This window comes from Ornithorhynchus anatinus, chromosome 8 (genome assembly GCF_004115215.2).
Source record: "Ornithorhynchus anatinus isolate Pmale09 chromosome 8, mOrnAna1.pri.v4, whole genome shotgun sequence".
In the NCBI taxonomy this organism is placed as follows: Eukaryota; Metazoa; Chordata; class Mammalia; order Monotremata; family Ornithorhynchidae; genus Ornithorhynchus; species Ornithorhynchus anatinus.
Window position 1 is genome coordinate 70,155,957 of NC_041735.1, and position 24,277 is coordinate 70,180,233.

The window sequence follows — 24,277 nt, forward strand, 5'->3', positions numbered from 1 at the left end:
GGAAGACTGGTTTTTATTAACATTATGAAAATTACCCTTCTGCTTATTCACTGCAGTTTGCTTGATTAAAAGTAGACCTCTAGCCTCAAAATGTCATCTCTGGTCAGTAATGTGCTTTTTCTTTGTACAGAGTTCAGTAGTAATGGTGTTTACTGAGTGCAGTTTAGTGCGTTGTACTAAGCACCTGGGAGAGTATCAATCAATGAATAAATTGCATTTATTGAGCACTTCTTGTGTGCAGAACAGTGTACTAGTAATAATTATGGTAATGATTCTGTTTTTTAAGTGCTTACTATGTGCCAGCCACTGTACTTAGCAATGGGTTGGATACCAATTGGGTTGGACACAACCCTATTCCACATGGGACTCACAGTCTTAGTCCCCATTTTACAGGCAAGGTAACTGAGGCCCAGAGAAGTTAAATGACTTGCCCAAGGCCACACAGCAGACAAATGGAGGAGCTGAGATTAGAACCCAGGTTCTCTGACTCCCAGGCCCATGCTGTATCCATTAGGCCACACTCCTCAGAAAAATAATCTGGGCAGCTGAGCCAAGGAAAGACTGGAGTGGGGAGGTCACCTAGGAGGCAGATGTAGTTTTCAAGGTGGGAAAAGATGAGAGCTTGGTTGAGCGAGGTAGCAGTTTGGATGGAGAGGAAAGGACAGATTCTAGAGATGTTGTGAAGGTAAAACTGACAGGATTTGGTGACAGTTGCAATGTGTGGGTTGAATGAGAGAGAGGAGTTGAAGATAATGGCCAAGGTTGTGGGCTTGTGAGACAGGAAGGATGGTGGTGCTGTCTGTAGTGATGAGAAAGTCATGGGGAGGACAGGGTTTCGGTGGGAAGATAATGAGTTCTGTTCTGGAAACATTTAGTTTGAGGTTTCGGTGGGACATGAAAGCAAGAAGAAATGTGAAACTGCAAAGGAGAGAGGTCAGGGCTGGAAAGAGATTTGGGAATCATCTGTGTCCAGGTGATAGTTGCAGTTGCGGTAGCGAATGAGTTCTGTAAGGGAATGGGTATAAATGAAAAATTGAAGGGGACCCAGAACGGAGCCTTGAGGGACCTCCTACAGACAGGGTTGAATGCAGAGTAGGAGCCGGAAAAGAGACCAAGAAAAAAACAGGAACAAGACTTAATATGTTACCTGCCCTTAAGAACTTCATAATCCAGTTGGAGAGGGAGACCAACAATAGTACTGGTGGCAGGAGGAGTAAGGATCAGATAGGGACCGGGATGAATATGCCAGGATGAAATATCAGTATAAATAACTAAATTTCAGCTGAATGTGCATATACACATAAGTGCTGGAGTTGCGTATCAGTGTGTTGTGCCAGTCATGGCTATCGTGTTGTTCAGTATTAACCAGGGAAAGTTTCCCAGAAGTGTGTCGGTGGGAATTATCTTTTTATCTATTGCCCCATCCCTGCCGGTTTCTTTGGATCCTTTCAAAAGGCTTTCCAGAGCCGTTACCACCTTATTAGCCAGGTTTCACCTTTGCCCACTTTATTGGTCCTTTGTGGCTCTGCCAGGGCCCTGCTGTGCGACCTAGGGTAAGTCACTTGACCTCCCTGTGCCTCAGATTCCTTAGCTGTAAAATGAGAATAAAATACTGTTCTTCTCTTTGGGTTTATAAGCCCCCGTGTGAAACAAGGACTGTATCTGATCTGATTCTCATGCATCTATCCCAGCACTTATTGCAGTCCTTAAGTAAGCTCTTAATAAATGATGATGATGATGATGATGATAATGATATTTGTTAAGCATTTACTATGTGCCAGGCATTCTTCTATGCGCTGGGGTAGTTACAAGCTAATAAGGTTAGATACCGTCTATGTCCCACGTGGTGCTCACAGCATTAATCCCCATTTTACAGCTGAAGTAACTAAGACACAGAGAAGTGAAGTGACCCGCCCAAGGTCACAGAGCCAACAAGTGATGGAGTCAGAAGTAAAACCCATGTCCTTCTGACTCCCTGGCCCAAACTCTATCCACCAGGCCATGCTTCCTCTCACGCTGCCTCTTATTTGATAAACGCCATCATCAGTAATAGTATTACTGTCATTATTATTGCAGCCTCGTAAATAAGGATCCAAATTTACCAGGCTGCACCAACTGTATCCAGTGTGACATCTCCCCCGGAAGGTGACAGTAGGAGGGAAATTGATGCCGTCAACACTCCTTTCTGTTCCCCCAGCAGAAATTTTCATCCCTCGTCATTCACCTCCCCACCCCCCCAGTCCTTCCCAGGATCCGGGACGGCACCAAATCATCCCGGGTGGCAAGCTGATGCTTGGACACAGGCTAGGGCACCGGAGTGGTGGGAAGGCACTGTCCCAGAGTCGGGTTCTTCAGGTCCGGTCGGCAGCCGGCGGGGCCGGCGGCCGGCCTGCAGCGAGCGGCGGAGGGGAAGCAGAGTGACACTGGCTCCGGGGACCACCGTGGAACTCGGGGTGGTGTGGCCTGCTCCCAGAGATGGATCCCGCTCCCACTTGAGTGCCTTTGCCCTCCATCTGCCTGTCCGTCTGGCCGTCCGTCCGTCTAGCATTCGGTAACTCTCGATCGTTCTTTTAGGACATGATGTTTCAACTGCTCCGAGGGCTGGATTTCCTTCATTCACACCGAGTGGTGCACCGGGATCTGAAACCACAAAACATCCTCGTGACCAGCAGTGGGCAGATCAAACTGGCTGACTTTGGCCTCGCAAGAATCTACAGTTTCCAGATGGCTCTCACCTCAGTGGTAAGTCACCACCCCTCTCCCCTCCTCCTTCTCTGGACCAGGCAGGTGGCTGGGATGGGGCACAAAGGTCAATCCCATCTTCTTTCATTTTACTATCCTCTAGACTGGGAGCTTGCTGTGGGCAGGGATCATGTCTCCCAACTCTGTTGTATTGTACTCTCCCAAGTGCTTAGTACAGTGCTCTGCAAACAGTAAGTGCTCAGTAATACCATTGACGTTGATGATGATGATATTGGAGTGTGGAGGGTAGGGGCTGGTGGAGGGAAGCTTTCCATTTGGGACCAGGGGAAAATTCTGGAAAAATCCAGGAAGGTTTTGAGAGCAGTTCCTCAGATAAATTGACTGTGTCGCCCGGGGGTGAGAGCAAGGGTCCACTTGGTGGTGGGGTTCGGCATTTGCGGTCAGACAGGGAGCCGGTGGCAGAACTCCCTCCCCCTCCTTGGGGTCAACCCTGTCGTCTTCCTTGGCCGTTTCAGTCTCCCTCCAGACCGCTGGTAATACACAGAAGTGGGCCCTGACAAACGCAGAGTGCTCTAAACCTGAGAGCCAGCTGTCTCTTCCTGACCACAAACCCCACCCCCTGCCTGACTGGGCAGCAGACCTAAAGCAGCTGTGGCAGTGGCCGGATGGAGGAGTGCCCACCCGTGGGCATCGGCCATCTCGCCAGCCGAGTCGGGTGGGCACGGTTGCATTCCACACTTTCCCCGAGAAATCCCCCAGGAGGCCTGGAAGAGTGTGGAGAGGAGGGGAGAAGAGGAGGCGAGGTCCGACAGGGAGAAGAGCTGACCAATCCAGGGGATGTCCCTTGCACCACTGCGCTGGGGTGGCGGCTGGGGAGCCGTGTAAGTCCTCCCTGGGTGGCGGCCCGAAAGCGAGCCCAGGAGCCTTTGCAGGTGGTCCCCAGGGCCTGCTGCCGGCATTTAAGCATCGGCCCAGCGGGCGTGACTCTCCTCCCTCGGCACCCGCCCATCTGCAGCGTCGAAACTTCCTGAACCGGTTAAGGTCTGAGGGGAAGCGAGGGCCTCCCGGCACAGCCGAGGCCCTTGACCGCCTCCAGAAAGCACCATCGGGGGCTGGATGTGGACGTGACGTCCCGTGGGGCGGGGGGCGGCAGGAGGCAGGCGGCCCCCAGGCTCCCTGGGATGTGGCCTTGGCTGTCTGGTCTCTTTCCTGGCCCGGATCTCTGAGATAAGGGAGGTACAGTGAGCGGGCTAGGAGGGGATACTGTTCTGGGGTAATGTAACTTCAGAGAGGAGTGGATGATTTCTGCAGCTTTTTGTCTCGTTCTCGGGGTCACAGCATCCCCAAGGACTCACAGCTTTCCTTCCCAACCCCTCGTCACTGTCTCCTCGGGGGTGGGGGAGGAGTGGGGGGGGGTCACTTTGGGATGGTGGTGAGGGGCGACAGCTGTCTATGCGGGGGATCAATAGGCCCGCTCCAGCGTATGCAGGATCAGTTAACATTCCCGTCTTGTGAAATCCATAGGCTGTGTGAGGAAAATGTCCACAAATGATTTCACAGCTGGAGAAAGGCAAGCGAAATACCTGTTTTTTCACAGTTTCTTGTTTGTATTGCCTGGGTCGGAACTTTCAAGCGGTGACCTAATTTCCCAAAAATGAAGTTAACGCTAGCGAGCCCATACTATTGGAAGGAAATTAATAGTAACTTTGGGGAAAAATATGTCTGATCTAAATTGGACTGCAGTTCTGGAGTCTTTTGGTTTGGGGCTGTTTGAGCTAATTGTTTAGCTCCATTTTCTTCCACAACTGGGGAAGAAAAATGGAAAGGAAAAATTCTAAATTTTAGTCATGGGTTAATTTGTTTATTCACGGATCAGTCAGGGAAAGAGATTTCCTATTCTGAGCTCTTTCAGAAAAAATGGCTCTCATGTCCAATTATACCAAAACTTGGATTCTTTATTTTGTGGAATAGAAACGGAATCCAGAAGGAAAGCCCAGTTGATATTATATTTTGAAGACCTCCCTTGCCCTGAAGTGTAGGGTCTTCGTCTCTCGGTTAGAAGCCGGCCGATCCAACGGAGTGAAACCCTAGGAGCGATTTCCATTCCCAACATGCTTTGGGCACCATTTTCCAGGCCAGGGAATGGAATTAGACAATATAGCTTAGTGTCCAGGACCCAGCTTAAAGCTGACTCTCCTGAAACGTCTCATTGTGACTTTACAGGGAGCCTGATTTCAGCCGAATTTAAATCTCGCCGCCCCTTGACCCCAACTCTTGGTTGGGGTCATGGCTCCCCTTCCAAAACCCTCTTGTGGCAGGGAAATGCCCTAGGCCACCATCCTCCTGTACTGTAAGCCACTCCACTGGACTGAGGAGGAGAGTGAAGAGGTTCCACTACTTCCAAATTTTTGTGCTTAGAGGTTATTTAGGAATGCGACATTGTTGATATCAGACAGCTTGTTTAAAGACAGAAAATATTTTGTGCTCAGTCTGGGGTGTTTTCACTCAGGGGTATGGAGCCAAGCTATCAGTGATATTTATTGGGTGAAGAACAGTGTACTACATGCTTGGAAGAGGACAATCAAACTGTTCTCTCAGGACCACAGATTCATTCGGCAACTGCGACTGAAAGGTTGATGCAGCTCCATGGTTTGGCTTAGAGAGAGAGATAGAGAAATACCTACACACGCAACCTGGAAAAATGTCTTTCTAATCAAATTCTTTGGGAAAGAAATCTCCAGATAGCCAAGTTTTCCCTTGGCCCTGGCAACCTCCCACATAATGGAATATATATTTAAGGTCTTCTGAGCTAGGAATTCTCATAAGTGTTCCATCAGTGGTCCTTTTAGTTTGACCAAAAATGAATTTCCTGAATATGTGAGTAGGCATTTCAAGCACACGACAGTTTTATAAAATTGGAAATACAGACTGTTGAAGACCTTCTACATTAATTACTTTTTACTTAATAGGCTCCATACTACTCCTACTAATAATAATAAGGCAAACCTGCCTCTAGGTGGATAGAGACCATAACAACAATAATGGAAGATCCATTAGGAAGGTTGCAGATTATGGCAAAGGACAGAATGTTCTGGAGAAGGTATATCCATGGAGTCTCTATGAATTGGAAACAACTCGACGGCACTTAATAATAATAATAATAATGTATTTTTTAAGCACTAACTGTGCCAGATATATGTGTGTGTGTATATATATACATATACATGTATGTATACCATATTGATAAGCGCTGGGGTAGATCCAAAATAATCAGGTTGGATCCAATCCCTGTTCCTCATGGGGCTCACAGTCGAAGTGGGATACTGAATCCCCAGTTTACAGATGAGATACCTGAGGCAAAGAGAAGTGAAGTGACCTACCCAAAGTCATACAGTGGGGATTAGAACCCAGGTTCCGTGATTCCCAGTCCTGTTCTCTTTCTGTAGGCCACACTGATTACTTACCTCCAGGCTGTGCCTGTCCCAAGCACTGGTAATAGTCGTAATGGAAATAATAATTATATTGGACACTTATCATGTGTCAAGAACTATTCTAAACACTGGACTAGATACAAGTTAGGTTGGACACCATCCCTTACCCACATGAGGTTCATAGTCTAAGTAAAAAGGAGAGCAGGTATTGAACCCCCATTTTACAGTTGGGGAAACTGAGTCACAGAGAAGTGAACTCCCCTCAGTCACACCACAGGTAAATGGCAAAGCTAGATTGGAACCCAGTTCTTCAGACTCCCAGGCCTGTGGTCTTACCACTAGGCCACGCTCTTCCTCTCCTAGTACCCTTGAGTGGCACCAGCCTCTGCCCAGTTAGGGAAACAAGCACAGTAACTGGCTAAGGGGGGTGGTGGGGTGTGTGTGTATGTGCGCATATATGTATTCATGCATACACGTTACAGTAGGTGGTTGATGTGAGCTTTCCAGAACATCTTGTGGGTTCTGACTTTAAGCCCTGAGCAGAGAGCCACCCTGAATCTCCCCCATAATAATTGTAATATTAATTATGGTATTCGTTAAGTGCTTACTTTGTGCCAGTCACTGTACTAAGATCTGGGGTATATACAAGCAAATCGGGGTGGACACAGTCCCTGTCCCATGTCCCATTGTATAGATGTAGTAACTGAGTCACAGGGAAATGAAGTGACCTGCCCAAGGTCTCACAGCAGACAAGCGGCAGAGCCGGGATTAGAACCCATGGCCTTCTGACTCCCAGGCCCGTGAACTATCCACTATACTATCAAGCAAAGCAACATAGCGGTTGTTGTTGTCTTATGCTGTCGAGCCGTGTCCGACCCATAGCGACACCATAGATGCATCTCTCCCAGAACGCCCCACTTCCATCTGCATTCGTTGTGGTTGTGGATCCATAGTTTTCTTGGTGACAATACAGAAGTGGTTTACCATCGCCTCCTTCTGTGCAGTAAGAGAGTCTCTGCCCTCCACTCTCTCCCATGCCGCTGCTGCCCAGCACAGGTAAGTTTTGATTTGTGGCCGATGGCCTGCCTCTCACTAGCCACTGCCCAAGCTAGGAATGGAATGAGTAGACCTCTGCTTGACTCTCCCTCCTGTAAACGTGACTGGTAGAGGACTGGAAACTCTCCAGGTGCGAACCTGAGAGGAGCATAGCGGTAGCACCAGCTAATGGCACGGCAGAGCAGTCCGCTACATCAGAAGCTCCCTTTTAGGGCAGGGATCGGGTCTTCTTATTCTGTTATTCATTCATTCAATAGTATTTATTAAGCGCTTACTATGTGCAGAGCACTGTACTAAGCGCTTGGAATGTACAAATGGGTAACAGATACAGTCCCTGCCCTTTGACGGGCTTACAGTCTAAGCGGGGGAGACGGACAGACAAGAACAATAGCAATAAATAGAATCAAGGGGATGAACATCTCATTAAAACAATAGCAAATAAATAGAATCAAGGCGATGTACATTTCAGTCACAAAATAAATAGGGTAATGAAAATATATACAGTTGAGCAGAACGTATACAGTTGAGAAGCAGCGTGGCTCAGTGGAAAGAGCACGGGCTTGGGAGTCAGAGGTCATGAGTTCAAATCCCAGCTATGCCACTTGTCAGCTGTGTGACTGTGGGCGAGTCACTTCACTTCTCTGGGCCTCACTTACCTCATCTGTCAAATGGGGATTAACTGTGAGCCTCACTTGGGACAACCTGATGACCCTGTATCTCCCCCAGCGCTTACAACAGTGCTCTGCACACAGTAAGCAATTAACAAATACCAACATTATTATTATTATACGTTCCCAGGTGCTTAATAGAGTGCTCTGCGCACAGTAAGCACTCAGTAAATACCACTGATCGATTGATTTACAGGAGCAAAAGCAGGATTTCTAGCTCATTCATTCATTCATTCAATAGTATTTATTGAGCGCTTACTATGTGCAGAGCACTGTACTAAGCGCTTGGAATGTACAAATTGGTAACAGATAGAGACATCTGTGTATTTGTTTATGGCTGCGAGTCAGTCAGTCACTCAATCACTGAAGACCCCCACCCGCCCACCCCCGTAGCACTTAAGTGTTTTTCAATCGATTACTCCCCTTCCTCCTTGAGGACAGGGTTTGTGGCTCCTAATTCTGTGGTGCTCTCCCAAGCCCTTAGTATAGTGCTCAACACTCAGAAGGCGATAGTAAATACTATTGGGTGATTGCCCTCTGCCTTTGGCCATATGTTGTCCGTGATTCATTCATTCATTCAATAGTATTTATTGAGCGCTTACTATGTGCAGAGCACTGTACTAAGCGCTTGGGATGAGCAAGTCGGCAACAGATAGAGACGGTCCCTGCCGTTTGACGGGCTTACGGTCTAATCGGGGGAGACGGACAGACAAGAACAATGGCACTAAACAGCGTCAAGGGGAAGAACATCTCGTAAAAACAATGGCAACTAAATAGAATCGAGGCGATGTACAATTCATTAACAAAATAAATAGGGTAATGAAAATATATACAGTTGAGCGGACGAGTACAGTGCCGTGGGGATGGGGAGGGAGACGGGGAGGAGCAGAGGGAAAAGGGGAAAAAGAGGGTTTAGCTGCGTAGAGGTAAAGCGGGGGTGGCAGAGGGAGTAGAGGGAGAAGAGGAGCTCAGTCTGGGAAGGCCTCTTGGAGGAGGTGAGTTTTAAGTAGGGTTTTGAAGAGGGAAAGAGAATCAGTTTGGCGGAGGTGAGGAGGGAGGGCGTTCCGGGACCGCGGGAGGACGTGACCCGGGGGTCGACGGCGGGATAGTCGAGACCGAGGGATGGTGACGAGGTGGGCGGCGGAGGAGCGGAGCGTGCGGGGTGGGCGGTAGAAAGAGAGAAGGGAGGAGAGGTAGGAAGGGGCAAGGTGATGGAGAGCCTCGAAGCCTAGAGTGAGGAGTTTTTGTTTGGAGTGGAGGTTGATAGGCAACCACTGGAGTTGTTTAAGAAGGGGAGTGACACGCCCAGATCGTTTCTGCGGGAAGATGAGCCGGGCAGCGGAGTGAAGAACAGACCGGAGCGGGGCGAGAGAGGAGGAAGGGAGGTCAGAGAGAAGGCTGACACAGTAGTCTAGCTGGGATATAACGAGAGCCCGTAACAGTAAGGTAGCCATTTGGGTGGAGAGGAAAGGGCGGATCTTGGCGTTATTGTAGAGGTGAAACCGGCAGGTCTCGGTAACGGATAGGATGTGTGGGGTGAACGAGAGAGACGAATCAAGGATGACACCGAGATTGCGGGCCTGAGAGACGGGAAGGATGGTCGTGCCTTGTACATGTACAGTGCTCTGCACATAGTAAGCGCTCAATAAACACTATTGAATGAATGAATGTGGGTGGTATGATTAGTATATCGTATTTTATTTAAACCAAGCGCTGCAGATCTACAGCAGTCAAAGATAGTCCTGCCAGGAAAGGAGTCATTTTCCTCATCCCTCCATCATAATGATAATTATGGTATTTGTTAAGCGCTTACTTCTGTGCCAATCACTGTACTAAGCACTGCTGTATACATAAGCAAATCGGGTTGGACACAGTCCCCGTTTCACATGGGGCTCACAGTCTCAATCCCCATTCTACAGATGTGGTAACTGAGGCACAGAGAAGTAAAGTGACTTGCCCAAGGTCACACAGCAGACAAGCGGTGGAGCCGGGATTAGAACCCGTGGCCCAAGCGTCATTTGTTGCCTCCGCCCAAAGCAGCTGTGTGCGATAACATTTCACGTTGTAATCCAGTTTAGTCCCAGATATCGGAATACTTGTTCAGCCTAATGTATTTCACACGGCGTGGCTGGCTCCCATCTGACAGAGCAAAACGCGAAGCGGATTTATTTTCTACGTAAGCGGATTCTGGAGTGCGCCTTCCTCAGCCTGTGGCCAGAAGGCTCTCAACGTGGCTCATAATGACTTGTATTCAAAGCCTTCGAGACCAAAATTTTTGGAGGGTTACACAACACGTTCCACAGATCACTCCAAATGCGCGGAACGGGTAAGCCAAAACCATCCGAGGGGGACATTCCAGATGGGAAGCAGCATGGTGTAGTGGATAGAGCATGGACCTTGGGAGTCAGTGGGTCTTGGGTTCCAATCCCGGCTCCACCACTTGTTTGCTGTGTGACTTTAAGCAGGCCACTTCACTTCTCTGGGCCTCGGTTACCTCATCTGTAAAATGGGGGTTAAGACTGTGAGCCCTATGCGGGACGGAAACTCTGTCCAACCCAATTTGCTTTTATCCATCCTAGAGCCTAGTACGGTGCCTGGTACGTAGTAAGCGCTTAACAAATACCATAATTACTGTTATTATTATTGTGGCACCTATCGATTGGACCACTGAACTGAGAAACTTTCTGTGGGGGGCAGGTTCTCATTGTGCTGGCAGACGGGGATTCCTTCTGACATTTTAAGCACTTAGTACGGTGCTCCTCATCGTGTCAGGCATATGGGGAGTCCTTCTGGCATTTTAAGCACTTAGTACAGTTCTCTGCACACAGTAAGCACTCCATCCAATCTGCTGCCGCATTAAATCCAAACACTTATCCTATCCCATCTTGATTACTGCCTTAGTCCCCTCACGACCTCCCTGCCTCCTGTCTCTTCTCATTCGGTTGCCTCGATTATTTCTCTGCAAACGGATGGGTCCGTATTTCCCTACTCCTCAAGAACCTCCAGTGGTTGTCCATCCATCAGACAGAAACTTCTTACCATAGACTTTACAGCACTCAACCAGTTCTCCCCCTCTTACTTTATCTCACCGCTTTCCAACTGCAACCCATCCACGCACATTTCACTCCTCTAATGCCAACCCACTCGCTTTACCTCGATCTCATTCATCTCGCCACCGACCTCTTGCCCATGTCCTGCCTCCGGCCCGAAACGCCCTCTCTCTTCATATCCGGCCTGAAACGCCCTCTCTCTTCATATCCAACAGACGGTTACTCTCCGCACCTTCAAAGCTTTATTAAAATCACATTTCCTCCGAGAGGCCTTCCCCAACTAAGCCCTTATTTCCTCCTCTCCCACTCCCTTCTGCATCGCACTTGAACTAGGATTTGCTACTTTTATTCATCCCTCCCACAGCACCATAGCACTTATTTACATCTCTTATTTACATGAGAAACAGCATGGCTTAGTGGAGAAGAGCATGGGCTTGGGAGTCAGAGGACATGTGTTCTAATTCCGGCTCCACCACTTGTCTGCTGGGTGACTTTGGGCAAATCACTTAGCTTCTCTGTGCCTCAGTTACCTCGTCTGTAAAATGGGGATTAAGACTTTGAGCCCCAAATGGGACAACCTGATTACCCTGCATCTGCCTTAGCGCTTAGTATAGTGTCTGGCACATGGTAAGTGCTTAACAAGTACCATAATTATTATTATAATTATTATCTCCATCATTTAATTAACTTTTTATATTAATGTCTGTCTTCCCCTCTAGATTATAAACTCGTTGTGGGCAGGGAATGTGTCTACCAACTCTGTTACATTGTACTCTCCCTAGTGCTTAGTACAGTGCTCTGCACTCAGGAAGCACTCAATCAATATGATTGACCGACTGACTGACTGACTGCCAGTTAGTAGCGAGCACCAGCATATCCAACGAGCCCACCTGGGATAATAATTAGCCAAATATTCCCAGCCCTCCAGAGCCAGGCTTGCTGGAGAATGCCCCTGGCTCACGATGATGGCTGCCTTAATCAAGCAATGGCATTTATTGAGTGCTTACTCTGTGTAGAGCATCGTACTAAGCACTTGGGAGAGTATACTATACCAGTAAGCAGAGATGTTCCCTGCCCTCAAGTAGCTTACAATCTAGAGAGAGAGGCAGAGAATAAAATAAATAAATTATGGATATCTACCTAAATGCTGTAGATCTGAGGTTGAGGTGAATATTACATGCTTAAAGGGTACAGATTCAAGGATGACCCAGAATGGGGGAGTAGCCTGCACAGTCAAGTTGCGGCAGCAGCCCCTTGGGGTACCAAATGCGAGGTCCCCTTCTGCCCCCCAACTTCCATCCTCACCCCCACTTGGGTGTTGGATCTCTAGCCGACAGAAGCCACTCTCTGGGAGTCTCTCATGATCCCTCCCAATGCGTGCATTAACCAAACTCTCCTCTGCCGCTCCAAAGCCAGAAGCAGCATGGACTAATGAAAAGAGCACAGGCCTGGGAATCAGAAGACTTGGATTCTAATACCGGCTCTGCCCCTTGTGTCCTATCTTGTATCTACCCCAGTGCTTATTACAGCGCTTGATACATAGTAAGTGCTTAATGAATACTATTTTTAAAAAAACAACAACAAAAGAAACCATCTGCCCACTCATCCTCCCCAGAGGCTTTCATTTCCTTTTCAGTCAACTGTAAGCTCCCAGAGGGCAGGGACCAGGTCTCTTGCTTCTTTCATATCGTCAGTGGCATTTATTGAGCACTTACTATGTGCAGAGCACTGACTAAGCACTTGGGAGAGTACAATCCAACAGAGTTGGTAGAAGCATTGCCTGCCCACAACAAGTTTACAGTCTAGTGAGGAGACAGACATTAATATCAGTAATTTATAATATATGTTATAAATACGTACATAAATGCTGTTGGGTTCAGGGTAGAGCAAATATCAGATGCCCAAAAGTCACATGTCCAAGGACATAGACGATGCAGAAGGGAGAGGGAGTTGGGGAAGAGAAACCTTAATCAGGGAAATCCTCTTGGAGATGTGACCTTATTAAGGCTATGAAGAAAGGGAGAGTAATAATAATAATAACGATGGTGGCATTTTAAGTGCTTACTAGTTGCGAAGCACTTTTCTAAGTGCTGGGGGGACACAAGGTGATCAGGTTGTCCCACGTAGGGCGCATAGTCTTAATCCCCATTTTACAGATGAGGTAACTGAGGCACAGAGAAGTGAAGTGATTTGCCCAAAGTCACACAACTGACAAGTGGCAGAGCCGGGATTAGAACCCATGACCTCTGACTCTCAAGCCCGTGCTCTTTCCACTGAGCCACGCTGCTTCTCAGTAGTGGTCTGGCATATATGCAGGGGGAGAGAATTCTCCCAAGGTCATAATAAGGTGCTCAGTCACAGTAAGCTGCCAGGACAGTGCTCTGTCCAGAATTCCTCACTGCCTAATGTAAAATTGTGTTACCTCTCATTTGGTATCGTGGAGGGCTAGTCCTGTTTGTTACCTCCTGATGACCAGGTTTAATTCCCTCCCCAAATGCCCTGCTCCTCATCTAGGGATCCCTCCCTCCCTCCACGGAAACATCGCATTCCGAGTTGCTTCGTGAAACATTCCCCTCCATCCCAGGGGACTCCAGAGAGGAAATTGGGTAGGCTTCGTACAGTGCAAAAAGCGGCGTCATCATCATCAACAGCATTTCCCCAGGTCTCTCCAGGGTGCAGAGCCAGCCAGTCAGTCAGTCCACCATATTTAGTGAGCGCTTACTCTGTGCAGACCACTGTCTTGACCTCTGGGAGAGTGCAATACGACAATAAAGAGACATGCTCCCTGCCCACAGTGAGCCTACATTCTAGAGCCAGTGTGCTCTGCCCCGCTGGGCACAGAGCTTTGCTCCTGAAGCGGGGATGTCAGAGAAGCAGTCCTCGTCTTTGAGGAGGTGACGGTTCAGCGGAGAAGATGAGGGCATTGGATTGGCGTGGATCTACCCCGGCGCCTATGATGATACTTGGCGTAGAGTAAGTGCGAAACAATTACTGCACCGTGGCATAGAGTAAGCACGGAACAACTACCGTGCCCTCTGGGGATGGGTTAGGCCGTGGCATGTCTCTAACGTACCATATGAATCGGCGCCTTTCAGATGGATCGAGGCGAAGGCGAGCCGGGATAGAGGAGCGGTCTGGCCCGAGACCCTCCCATTCCTCCACAAGCCACTTGGCCGGGGTAGCGGGCGCCATGACGGAGCCACCGGTGTGGTCAGTCGGGGCTGGTCAGTGACCCCCGAGGAGAATGCCGAGTCTCCGTGGAACCAGCGAGTGATGGAGTGAGGCGAAGCCAGTGACCGACCCAACAGTGTCATCATTGACGAGAAAACGTGACTCGTTTGTGCTCGTCCCTGTCTCCCTGGGGGGAATATTTACAGTGGAAACCCGGCGAGAGCCGGATGGCTTCGGGAGCTCCCTGGACCACAGAGCGGCCCCCACAGAAGCCGCTCGGAGCTGCCAGTGCAAGCTAGATCAATCAAACCAGTGAAATTCAACCATTGGAATGGAAAAAGCCACGAGGCCCAGCCCGGGTCCTCCCCCCGTCCCCTTCCCACCCTTCCCGGGGGGCAGGTTTGGCAGGAAGGGTCCCGGGAGGCAGGAAGGTTCCCCAGCACTTAGTAACTCCGGGGTCTGCCACCCCCAGGTGGGTTATGTTAGCGTTGGCGGTTGCCAATGCCCGTTTCATAACAATGAGGCGTCTGTGTCGGTTTCGTTTTCGCTTTTGCCAGGGAGGGAAGTGGAGCCCAAGGCGGCAGGGCCCAGAACTGGGAACAGGGCACGTTTTCATTGGGATTCCCAGGGCCGGGCACCTCCTGGAAAATGCCAGACGTAGAGGCAGCCCAGCACCACAGATGGACATTTTCAGAAGTGAGAAAAGGCATCTCGACTTAGTCCGGTTCTGTGAACTGTGCTGGCAGGCTACACATAATAATGATGATGATGGTATCGATAATAATGATGATAAGGGTGATATTTGTTAAAAAAATCTTTCTGCATGCCAAGCACTGTACTGAGTGCTGGGGCAAATACGAGCCAATCAGGTCAGATATCATCCCAGTCTTCATTTTACAGGTGAGGAAATAGAGGCTCAAAAAAAGAAAGGAAAGAAGGGAGGGAAGGGAAAGAAGGGAAATGTCTTGTCCAAGGCCACACAGGAGACAAATCTGTGCCCCCCTCCCCCCCCACCCCCCCCACGCACACAGCAGGCAGGCAAGAAGCATCGCGGCCTGATGGATAGAGCAGGGGCCCGGGAGCCAGAAGAAGCTGCATTCTAATCCTGGCTTCACCCCTTGTCTGCTTGGGCAAATCACTTTTCTGTGCCTCAGTTTCCTCATCTGCAAAATGTGGATTAAGACTGTGAGCTTCACATGGGACGTGGACTGTGTTCAACTTGATTAACTTGTATCTACCCCACCCTGTGCCTGACACACAGTAAGTGCTTAACAAATTCCATAAGGAGAAAAAGTGGCAGGATCGAGATTAGAGCCCAGGGCCCCAAACTCTTTCACTCGGTCATGCCTCTTTATCATCATCAGTGATCAGTGGTATTTATTGAGTGTTGACTGGGTGCAGAGTACTGTACTAAACCCTTGGGAGAGTGTGGTACAACAGAGTTGGTGGTAATAATCATAATAATTATAGTATTGTTAAACACATTCCCGGTACACAACAAGTTTACAGTCTAGAGGGGGAGACAGACGTTAATATAAATAAATAATTTACACTATATAATTTATGGATAGGTACATAAGGGCTGTGGGGCCGAGGATGGGGCGAATATCAAATGTCCAAAGGTCACAGATCCAAGTGCATAGAGGACGCGGAGGGGAGATGGAGCCGGGGATTTTGATGGAGCGAGATAAGAAACAGCTTATTCCCTCCGTGCACGCGGATGTGTGCGTGTGTCTTTGCATGCGGACTTCACCGTGCTGCATGAATTATTGAAGTTAATCAAATGTGTGCCTGCCATGCTGTTGAAAGTAGTCATTCATTTAGCTCGCTTAATTCTAACCCTTGCATAAGCAGTTACCGTTGCAAATTAGTCCATAGGCTAAACAGCTTAACTTTAATCCCCCTGCCTAGAGGATGTTTTAGCCTGGGAGAAAACAGGATGTCCTTTCTGTCCGTGCAGCTGTTCGGGCAGCGTGTCTCCGCAGGCTATGTTTTGCAGGGCCCCGGGGGTCACGTGGCCGAACCCCGCCAGAGGGAGTCTCCCCTCCCCACCCCTCACACCCGGGAGAGAACTACCGGCCAGGGAGCGAGCAGGGAGACAGGACGATGCTAAGGTTGAGAGGGCTAGAGAGAGACGTTGTTTGGTGCTAGAAACAGAGGGATCCGGCGGGTACCGCCACCGGCATCGGCACTGACTGAGTGCCTGCGCTGTGCTGGGCGCTGTGCTGGACTCTGGGGAGCATCCACTGAAAGTAGAAGTTACAGTTCCTGCCTTGGAGGAGTTTCCACTCCGACGCTGCTGTGTGTTCCCATATTTATCATCATTCCAAGATATACCCCTGTAGGCAATAGGCCAGGTGCACCCCACTTTGGGGGGATTGGCTTTGGCTTTGGTGCTCTAGGTATTTGAGAAGCAATAATAATTGTGGTATTTGTTAAGCGCTTCCTTATGTGCCAAGTACTGTACTAAGCACTGGGATGGATACAAACAAATCAAATTGGACATATTCAGTAGTAATTAATTGAGTGCTTACTGTGTTCAGAGCACTGTACTAAGCGCTGAAGGGACAGTCCATGTCCTATATGGGGCTCACAGTCTTAATCCCCATTTTGCTGATGAGGTAACTGGGGCACAGAGAAGTCAGTCATATTTATTGAGCGCTTACTGTGTGCAGAGCACAAGTGAAGTGACTTGCCCAGCATCACACAGCAGACAAGTGGCAGGGTCAGTATTAGAACACAGGTCCTTCTGACTCCCAAGCATATGCTCTATCTACTAGGCACCACTGTGGTTCTGACTGACCCAGACAATTTCCTTGCCCTCAAGTAACTTGCAATCTGACGGGGCGAAAACAGTGCCCATCCTCCTGTGTGTTTTGCTGTGTGAACCTGGTGATTGTCCAGGAAGCATAGTGATGTCCAGAAAATTCGTTGTGGGCAGGGAACATGTCTGCTAACTCAGTTGTATTGTCATCTCCCAAGCACTTAGTACAGTGCTCTGCACATAGTAAATAAGTGCTCAGTAAATACCATTGATAGATACCAACTCTTTTGCGTTGCACCCTCCTGAGCACTTAGTACAGTGCTCGGTACAAAGTAAGCGTTCAGTAAATACCATCGATTCACTGAGGAAGAAGCAGGAGAAGGATGGGTGGCCCTCAGTGCTCCAAACTGTAATCCTTCATCCTACCAGTCAATCGTATTTATTTGTCAGGCAGTCGATTGTATTTATTGAGCACTTACGGCGTGTATTATGCTCTTGGGAGAGTACAATAGAAAATAAACAGACACATTCCCTACCCATAGTAAGGTTACAGTATAGAAGGGGAGACAGACTTGAATATAAATAAATGGCAGATACGTACTTAAGTGCTGTGGGGCCAGGAGGAATAAAAAAAGAGCAAGTCAGGGCGACGCAGAAGGGAGTTGAAGAAAAGGAAAAGAGGGCTTAGTCAGGGAAAGTCTCTTGGAGGAGATCGTATTTATTGAGCACTTCCTGTGTACAGAGCACTGCACTAAGTCCTTGAGATAGTACATTATAATTGAGTTGATAGACGTGTTCCCTGCCCACAACGAGCTTACTGTCTGGTGGGGGGACAGACATGAATATAAATAAATTATGGATATGAACATAAGTGTTGAGGGGCTGAGGGGTGAATAAAAGAGTCAAATCCAAATGCAAGGGTGATGCAAAAGTGAGTAGGAGTAGAGGAAATGAGGACTTAGATGGGGAAGACCGATTGCCAACCCATTGCTTGCCTTGTCTCTCTGACTCTTTTTGGGTAATTCCGTCTTCTGGTGGTGTATTGAGACTTACTCCGTAGACTTGATTTCCTTTGGCCTAACACTCCCCAATGCTGAGAGCTAACAGGTTGTCAGTTGAGCGGGTCTTGGGGGATTCAGAAGCGCTTAGTACAGTGCACTGCACCCAGTGGGGGCTCAGTACATAACATTGCCTCTAGACTGTAAGCTTGTAGGCAGGGAACAAGTCTACCAACTCCTTTATATTGTATTCTTCCAAGCTCTTAGTACAGTGCTCTGCACACAGTAAGCGCTTAATAAATACGATTGATTGATTACATTGAAGCTCAGAAAAAAATCAAAAATGAGTTTGCAAAATGCAACTGCTAGGATATGGGCAGTGTGATCTTGTGAACTAGGAGTTGGGAGACCTGGGTTCTCACCCCAGTGCTGCCATTTGCCTACGTGTCCTTGGGCAGGTCACTTCACATATCTATGCTTCAGTTTCCCCTTCTTCAAAAGGGAATCACCTTTCTCCTTCTGCCTTAGACTACACGCCCCAAGTGGGACAGGGACTATATCAGTTGTACCTCTCACAAATCTGTCCCAGCCCTTAGTGCAGTGCTTGGAACGTAGAGTGTAAGCTCGTTATGGGCAGGGAACGCAGCTGCTAATTCTGTTGTATTGTACTCTCCTGAGCACCTAGTACAGTGCTCTGCATATATTAGGTGCTCAGTAAATACCATTGATTGATAGTAAGCACTTGAAGTGCTTAGTACAGTGCTCTGCACAGAGTAAGTGCTTAGTACAGTGCTCTGCGCAGAGTAAGTGCTTAGTACAGTGCTCTGCGCAGAGTAAGCGCTCAATAAATACGATTGAATGAAATAGCGTGGTTACTGCTAATCATTACAGAAACTGGTAAAAAGGGGAAGGAGCAGGGTGCTTGCTCTGTGCTTCCTTTCTCAGTTGGCAGTGTTACCTGAGTTTTCAGTATTGCTGGAACCCTCAAGTCTTCATTTTCTTTTCCTCTGTCATTATCTACACTTAGAAATAGATCTTTTGTTGCTGTTTTTTGGTATTCATTAAATGCTTACTGTATGTCAAACACTGTTCTAAACGCTGAGATAAGTACAGTTTACTTAGGTCGGGCACAGTCCCTGTCCCACATTGGACTCACCGTCTCAGTAGGAGGGATATTTAATCCCTATTTTACAGCTGAGGAAATTGAGGCACAGAGCAGTTCAGTGGCTTGCCCAAGGTCACACGGCCAGCAGTTGATGATGATGAAGGCATTTTGTTAAGTGCTTACTATGTGCCAAGCACTATTGACAGAGCTGGGATTAGAACCCGGATCTTTTGCCTCCCAGACTTGTGCTTTTTCCCTTAGTCCATGCTGGTTCTATTATTCTTTCTCAGTCTGCCTCTTCTCACCCCTATTTTCTTGTTCAAATCCTGGCTCTGCCATTTGTCAGCTGTGTGACTTTGGGCAAGTCACTTAACTTCTCTGTGCCTCAGTTACCTCATCTGTAAAATGGGGATTAACTGTGAGCCTCATGTGGGACAACCTGATTACCCTGTATCTACCCCAGCGCTTAGAACAGTGCTGTGCACATAGTAAGCACTGAACAAATACCAACATTATTATTATTATTGTTATTCATTCATTCATTCATTCAATCGTATTTAGTGAGCGCTTACTATTTGCAGAGCACTGTACTAAGCACCTGGAATGTACAATTGTCCCTCTGCCGTTCCCTTTGTTCCTTTTTTTCAATAGTATTTGTAAAGCCCCTACTATGTGCCAGGCACCGAACTAGTCACTGGGGTAGATACAGGCTAATCAGGTTGGACACAATCCATGTCCAGGGGGCTGACAGCTTTAATCCCCATTTTCCAGATATGGTAACTGAGGCCCAGAGGAAGTAAAGTGACTTGCCCAAGGTCACACAAAAGACCAGTGGCAGAGATGGGATCAGAACTCAGGTCTTGCAACTCCCACTTTCCACTAGGCCACGCTGCTTCCTTCCGTGCATTTCTCCGTTAGCCTCCCTGGAGACCCCGTGGCTTCACCCGGAGTCCAAATGTCTACGAGTGGGTGTGTTTCAGGTGAATGTGACGTGAACCCTCCTGGCCCAGGGTGACAACGAAGACGATCGGGGCCTTACGTAACCCCGCGGGGGGTTCGGCGAGGTGGGGCCTGTGGTTGCTATCAGTTCTTGTGGGAAAATATGCTTCAGTGACTCACTGGCACCGGGCTTGGAATGTGGCATTTAGAAGTACCTTTTTACAGTGGGAAAGAATTCTGGCAAGGATAAACAGTCTGACCGTGTTAAATGGACCAAAGTCTGTACATAGCCTAATTCCAGAAAACTCATTTTTATTAGTCTGAAAAAAAAAAGCCAGTTTGAAATAAATGCAATGAGACTTTCCGAAAGAGCAAAAGAATCACCCTGCAGAAGATAAAAACCAAAAATTCCCAGTAAAACCAACCAAAGGCTCTATAGAAGTTCAATGAAAACTAGTTATGTGGTATAAAAGTCATTTCTGCTGGAGTTTATGAGAATGTCAAGACCATTTTTTGCCCTAGTGGGAGGAGCACAGGACTCGGAATCAGGACACCTGGGTTCTAATCCCAGCCTTGCCATTTGGCTGCTTTGGGACTCTGGGCAAGTCACGTCTCTGAGCTTCAGTTTCCTCATTCGTAAAATGGGGATTTGATTCCTGCTTTCCCTCCCCTTTAGACTGTAGGCTATCCCAGCCCTCAGCACAATGCTTGGCACAAAGTGAGTTCTTAAGAAGAAGCACATCTGCCGTCAGTATCATCATTATCATTATTAGTATTGTCGTTAAGATTATCGTTAAGACCTGGGCCACAAGGAGATTGAAGGAAGTTTAACCCAGACTTATTGGAGGGTGGAGATTTCTGATCATTGAGCTTCTAAAACTGGGTTTACTGGCCTGAATTTAGCTTCCACATTTAACTTGGCAAAATTCATCGTCGTGGCATTTCCTTCTATATGCGCTTGCTTGACTTCACTGTCTCAGTTTAAGACATATTCACTGTGCCCGCCCAGATAATTTATGGACCTATAAGACAAATATTTTCTAGCAAAGCCGTTGTTCTCCAATCTTGGTGCATTTGAGAATCTGGTGCTGCTCTGTTTTCAGCAGTAGCAGCCAGATCCCTCCGCCATTTGTCCCTGAGGGGAAAGTGGTTGGCAGGAGAGCAAGCAGCGTGGCCTAGTGGATAGAGCACGGGCCTGGGAGTCAGGAGGACCTGGGTTCTAATCTTCGCCCCACCACTTGTCTGCTGTGTGACTTGAGGCAAGTCAGTTCACTTCTCTGGGCCTCAGTTACCTCATCTGGCAAATGGGGATTAAGACTGTGAGCTCCATGTGGGATATGGATTGGGTCCAACTTGATTATCTGTATGTTTCCCGGTGCTTAGAACAGCGCCCGGTGCATAGTAAGAGCTTAACAAATACCATTAAAAAAAGAGGGAAGAAGGGGTGAATAAAAAAATGACGCTAGCTGCCAGAAGTATTTCTCCTTCCCCCCAGAGCTGTAATGAAAAATCAAACTTCAAGGAAGCTTCTCATGTAACTCTGCTACATTGTACTCTCCCAAGCACTTAGTACAGTCCTCTGCACAAATGAAGCTTTCCCAGGTGCTTCCAACAGTGCTCGACACTCAATCGATACCATTAGTACTAGCAGGGTGGGATTTTTGCATTTTTTTCCTTTTAAGCCTGCACACGTGATATGTTCTCTGCACCCAGTAAGCGCTTAATAAATATGATTGGATGAATAAATGAATGAATGTTCTGGTTCACCTTCTGGCCCCCTAGATAGATCAAGCGCAAAGATGGTGTCACCCACAGGGCTGAGAAATAGGAGGCTTCCCGATAAAATTCATGCATTGAATTTTGTCCTTTGGAGTTAGCCTCAGATTGATTGAGAAGCAGTGTGGCCTAATGGATAGAACAGGAGCCTGGGAGTCAGAGGACCTGGGTTCTAATCTCTTCTCTGCAAATTGTCTGCGACTTGGGCAAGTCACTTAACTTCTGTGTGCCTCAATTTCCTCATCTGTAAAACGGGGATTAAAAAAACTGTTGTATTTGTTAAGTACTTACTGTGTACTAGGCACTGTACTAAGCTCTGGAGTAGTTACAAGATAATTGAGTTGGACACAGTCCCTGTCCTACATGGGCTCACAGTCTTAATCGCCATTTTACAGATGAGGTAATTGAGGCACAGGGAAGTTAAGCGACCAGACCAGAGTCACACAGCAGACAAGTGGCAGAGCCAGGGTTAGAACCCAGGTCCTTCTGACTCCCAGACCATGCTGCTACTCAGATTAAGTCCAAGCACCATGTGGGACATGGGCTCTCTCCGTAGTGATTTAATAATAATAATAATAATAGTGGTATTTGTTAAGCACTTACTATGTGCAAAGCACTGTTCTAAGTGCTGGGGGGATAGAGGGTGATCAGATTGTCCCACGTAGGGCTCACAGTTTTAATCCCCATTTTACAGATGAGGTATCTGAGGCCCAGAGAAGTTAAGTGACTTGCCCAAAGTCACACAGCTGACAAGTGGCAGAGCCAAGAGTCGAACCCATGACCTCTGACTCCGAAGCCCAAGGCTCTTTCCACTGAGCCACGCTGATTTGCTTGTATCTACCCCAGCGCAAAGTACAGTGCCTGGCAAATAATAAGCACTTAAAAAATGCCATTATGCCATTAAGTGAAAAAAAATTGACATGTCAATGTTCGGGCTAAGAGGCCTTGAAGTGACACTTCAGTCAGTCAGTCAACCGTATTTATTGAGCACTTACTCTGTGCAGAGCACTGTACTAAACACTTGGGAACGTACAGTGTAACAGTATAACAGACACATTTCCTGCCCACAAGGAGTTTACAGTCTAGAGGGGAACTACATCCGGAAGGACTTGGAGTCATCTGTCCCTTGGCAGTCTATCTTTACCGAAGCGGGGAGGAATTGGGGCATCTCATAAAATGTTTGCCCTTTGGGGGTGTCCTGTGGTTGAAGGCTTGGGTGGGGTGTGCGGGGAGCGGTCGGTCATTCTTTCCCCTCCGGGCTAGAGCTTTCCTGGCTCTTCTCCAAGCATCCCCCAGAGCCTGGACGCTAAGAACCCGCTGTGGAATTTCCTCGCAGCTATTTGGGAACGGGTAGTTCGCCCGACAAGCCAGTGCCATTGGCCTGGTGTCTCGAGCCCTCTTCTGGCCAGTCTTGGCCTCCGGTGGTCCATGCCCTCTCCCCTCTGCTCTCCCCCCCCCCCGAAGACCCTGGAAATGAGAGCTCAGTACAGTGGTCTGCAGCGCAGGAAGTGTTCCAGGAATTCCACTGATGGAGGTGAGTCCTTGAATGCTGTCCATGAACAATCGCTCTAGGATATGCCTAAGCATGAGGGCTGCAGGAACAAAAAGATGAGTTGGAGCAAGACAGGCCTGTGACAGGTAAGTACAGGTTAAAACACGGTGCGTTTACTTATGGACCCGGCGGGTTTCGATCCGAAATCCCTATGGCACCAGGAAGGGAGGAGAACGCCTCTGTAATTGTGCGCCTGTGGGAAGGTTTTTCCGCTGCCTGGCCCATCTGCCCCTGAGCTTCCAGGTGTTCTTGCTTTTCTTTCTAGGAGACCCACCAACCCAACTTCTGTCCTGTAAGGGTTTCTTCAGTCTCTTATTGGTACTGAAAGCTCCCCCAGTGCTATTTTAATATGACTCTTAGCGAGCGCGTTATAAATCGTCCGAAACGGCTCACGCATCCTTTCCCCCTGCAGCGGCAATTTGACTTGCCATATTTATGTGCAGCATTTTGCTTCTGCTGTTCTCTCCTGAGTGCTTAGAACAGGCCTGCTTCACATTCATTAGGTATCCAGTCAGTCTCATCAGTGCACTGACCGGTAAGAGAACTGAAGCAGGGATGTGAAATTCAGCAGCTGCTCAAGACGTAGGAAGCACGAGCGAGCTTCCTTTCGAGGTCCTGCTCGCTGGGTCTGCCCTCCCACGATGGAACCTCTGCCCCCCTGACCCTTGGAGTCCAGTGGTCAAACGACCTTTCCCTTTGTGCCCAGAATTGACCGATCCTGCGGGTCACTCTCTCCTCGGGGCCGAAGGGGCTTATTTTTCAACACCCAGAAGAGCTTCGTTTCTTCCCTCTGTCAGAGTACCCTCTTGCGAATAAGTGACTCATTGCGCTAAGGATTAAGGATTAAAGTCGCAAATGGCGTGCATTCCTGTGGAAAACTTCCAGCTTAATGCAACTTTAAAAGCAAAAATTAGTTGAAAGAGATTCCTTAAGCTTCCAGAGCCCATCCCAGGTTTGGTCCTCCATTCATAACTTGAAGGACGTTTAAGCTACTAAAACTCAGTAAGGGCTGAAACATCCACTTGGGCCCTATGTGCGCATAAGCGTATAGGGGCCCGTGCATG

General features: G+C 48.2%; 1 protein-coding gene across 1 annotated transcript in view; it reads left to right on the forward strand.

The window, feature by feature from the left end:
• Positions 1-24,277, forward strand: part of CDK6 (cyclin dependent kinase 6) — a 199,304-nt gene that overhangs the window by 93,717 nt on the left and 81,310 nt on the right. Inside the window, exon 3 of the mRNA XM_029070593.2 lies at positions 2,575-2,742. Within this exon, the coding sequence (XP_028926426.1) occupies positions 2,575-2,742 (168 nt within the window). The remainder of the gene's footprint in view (positions 1-2,574; positions 2,743-24,277) is intronic.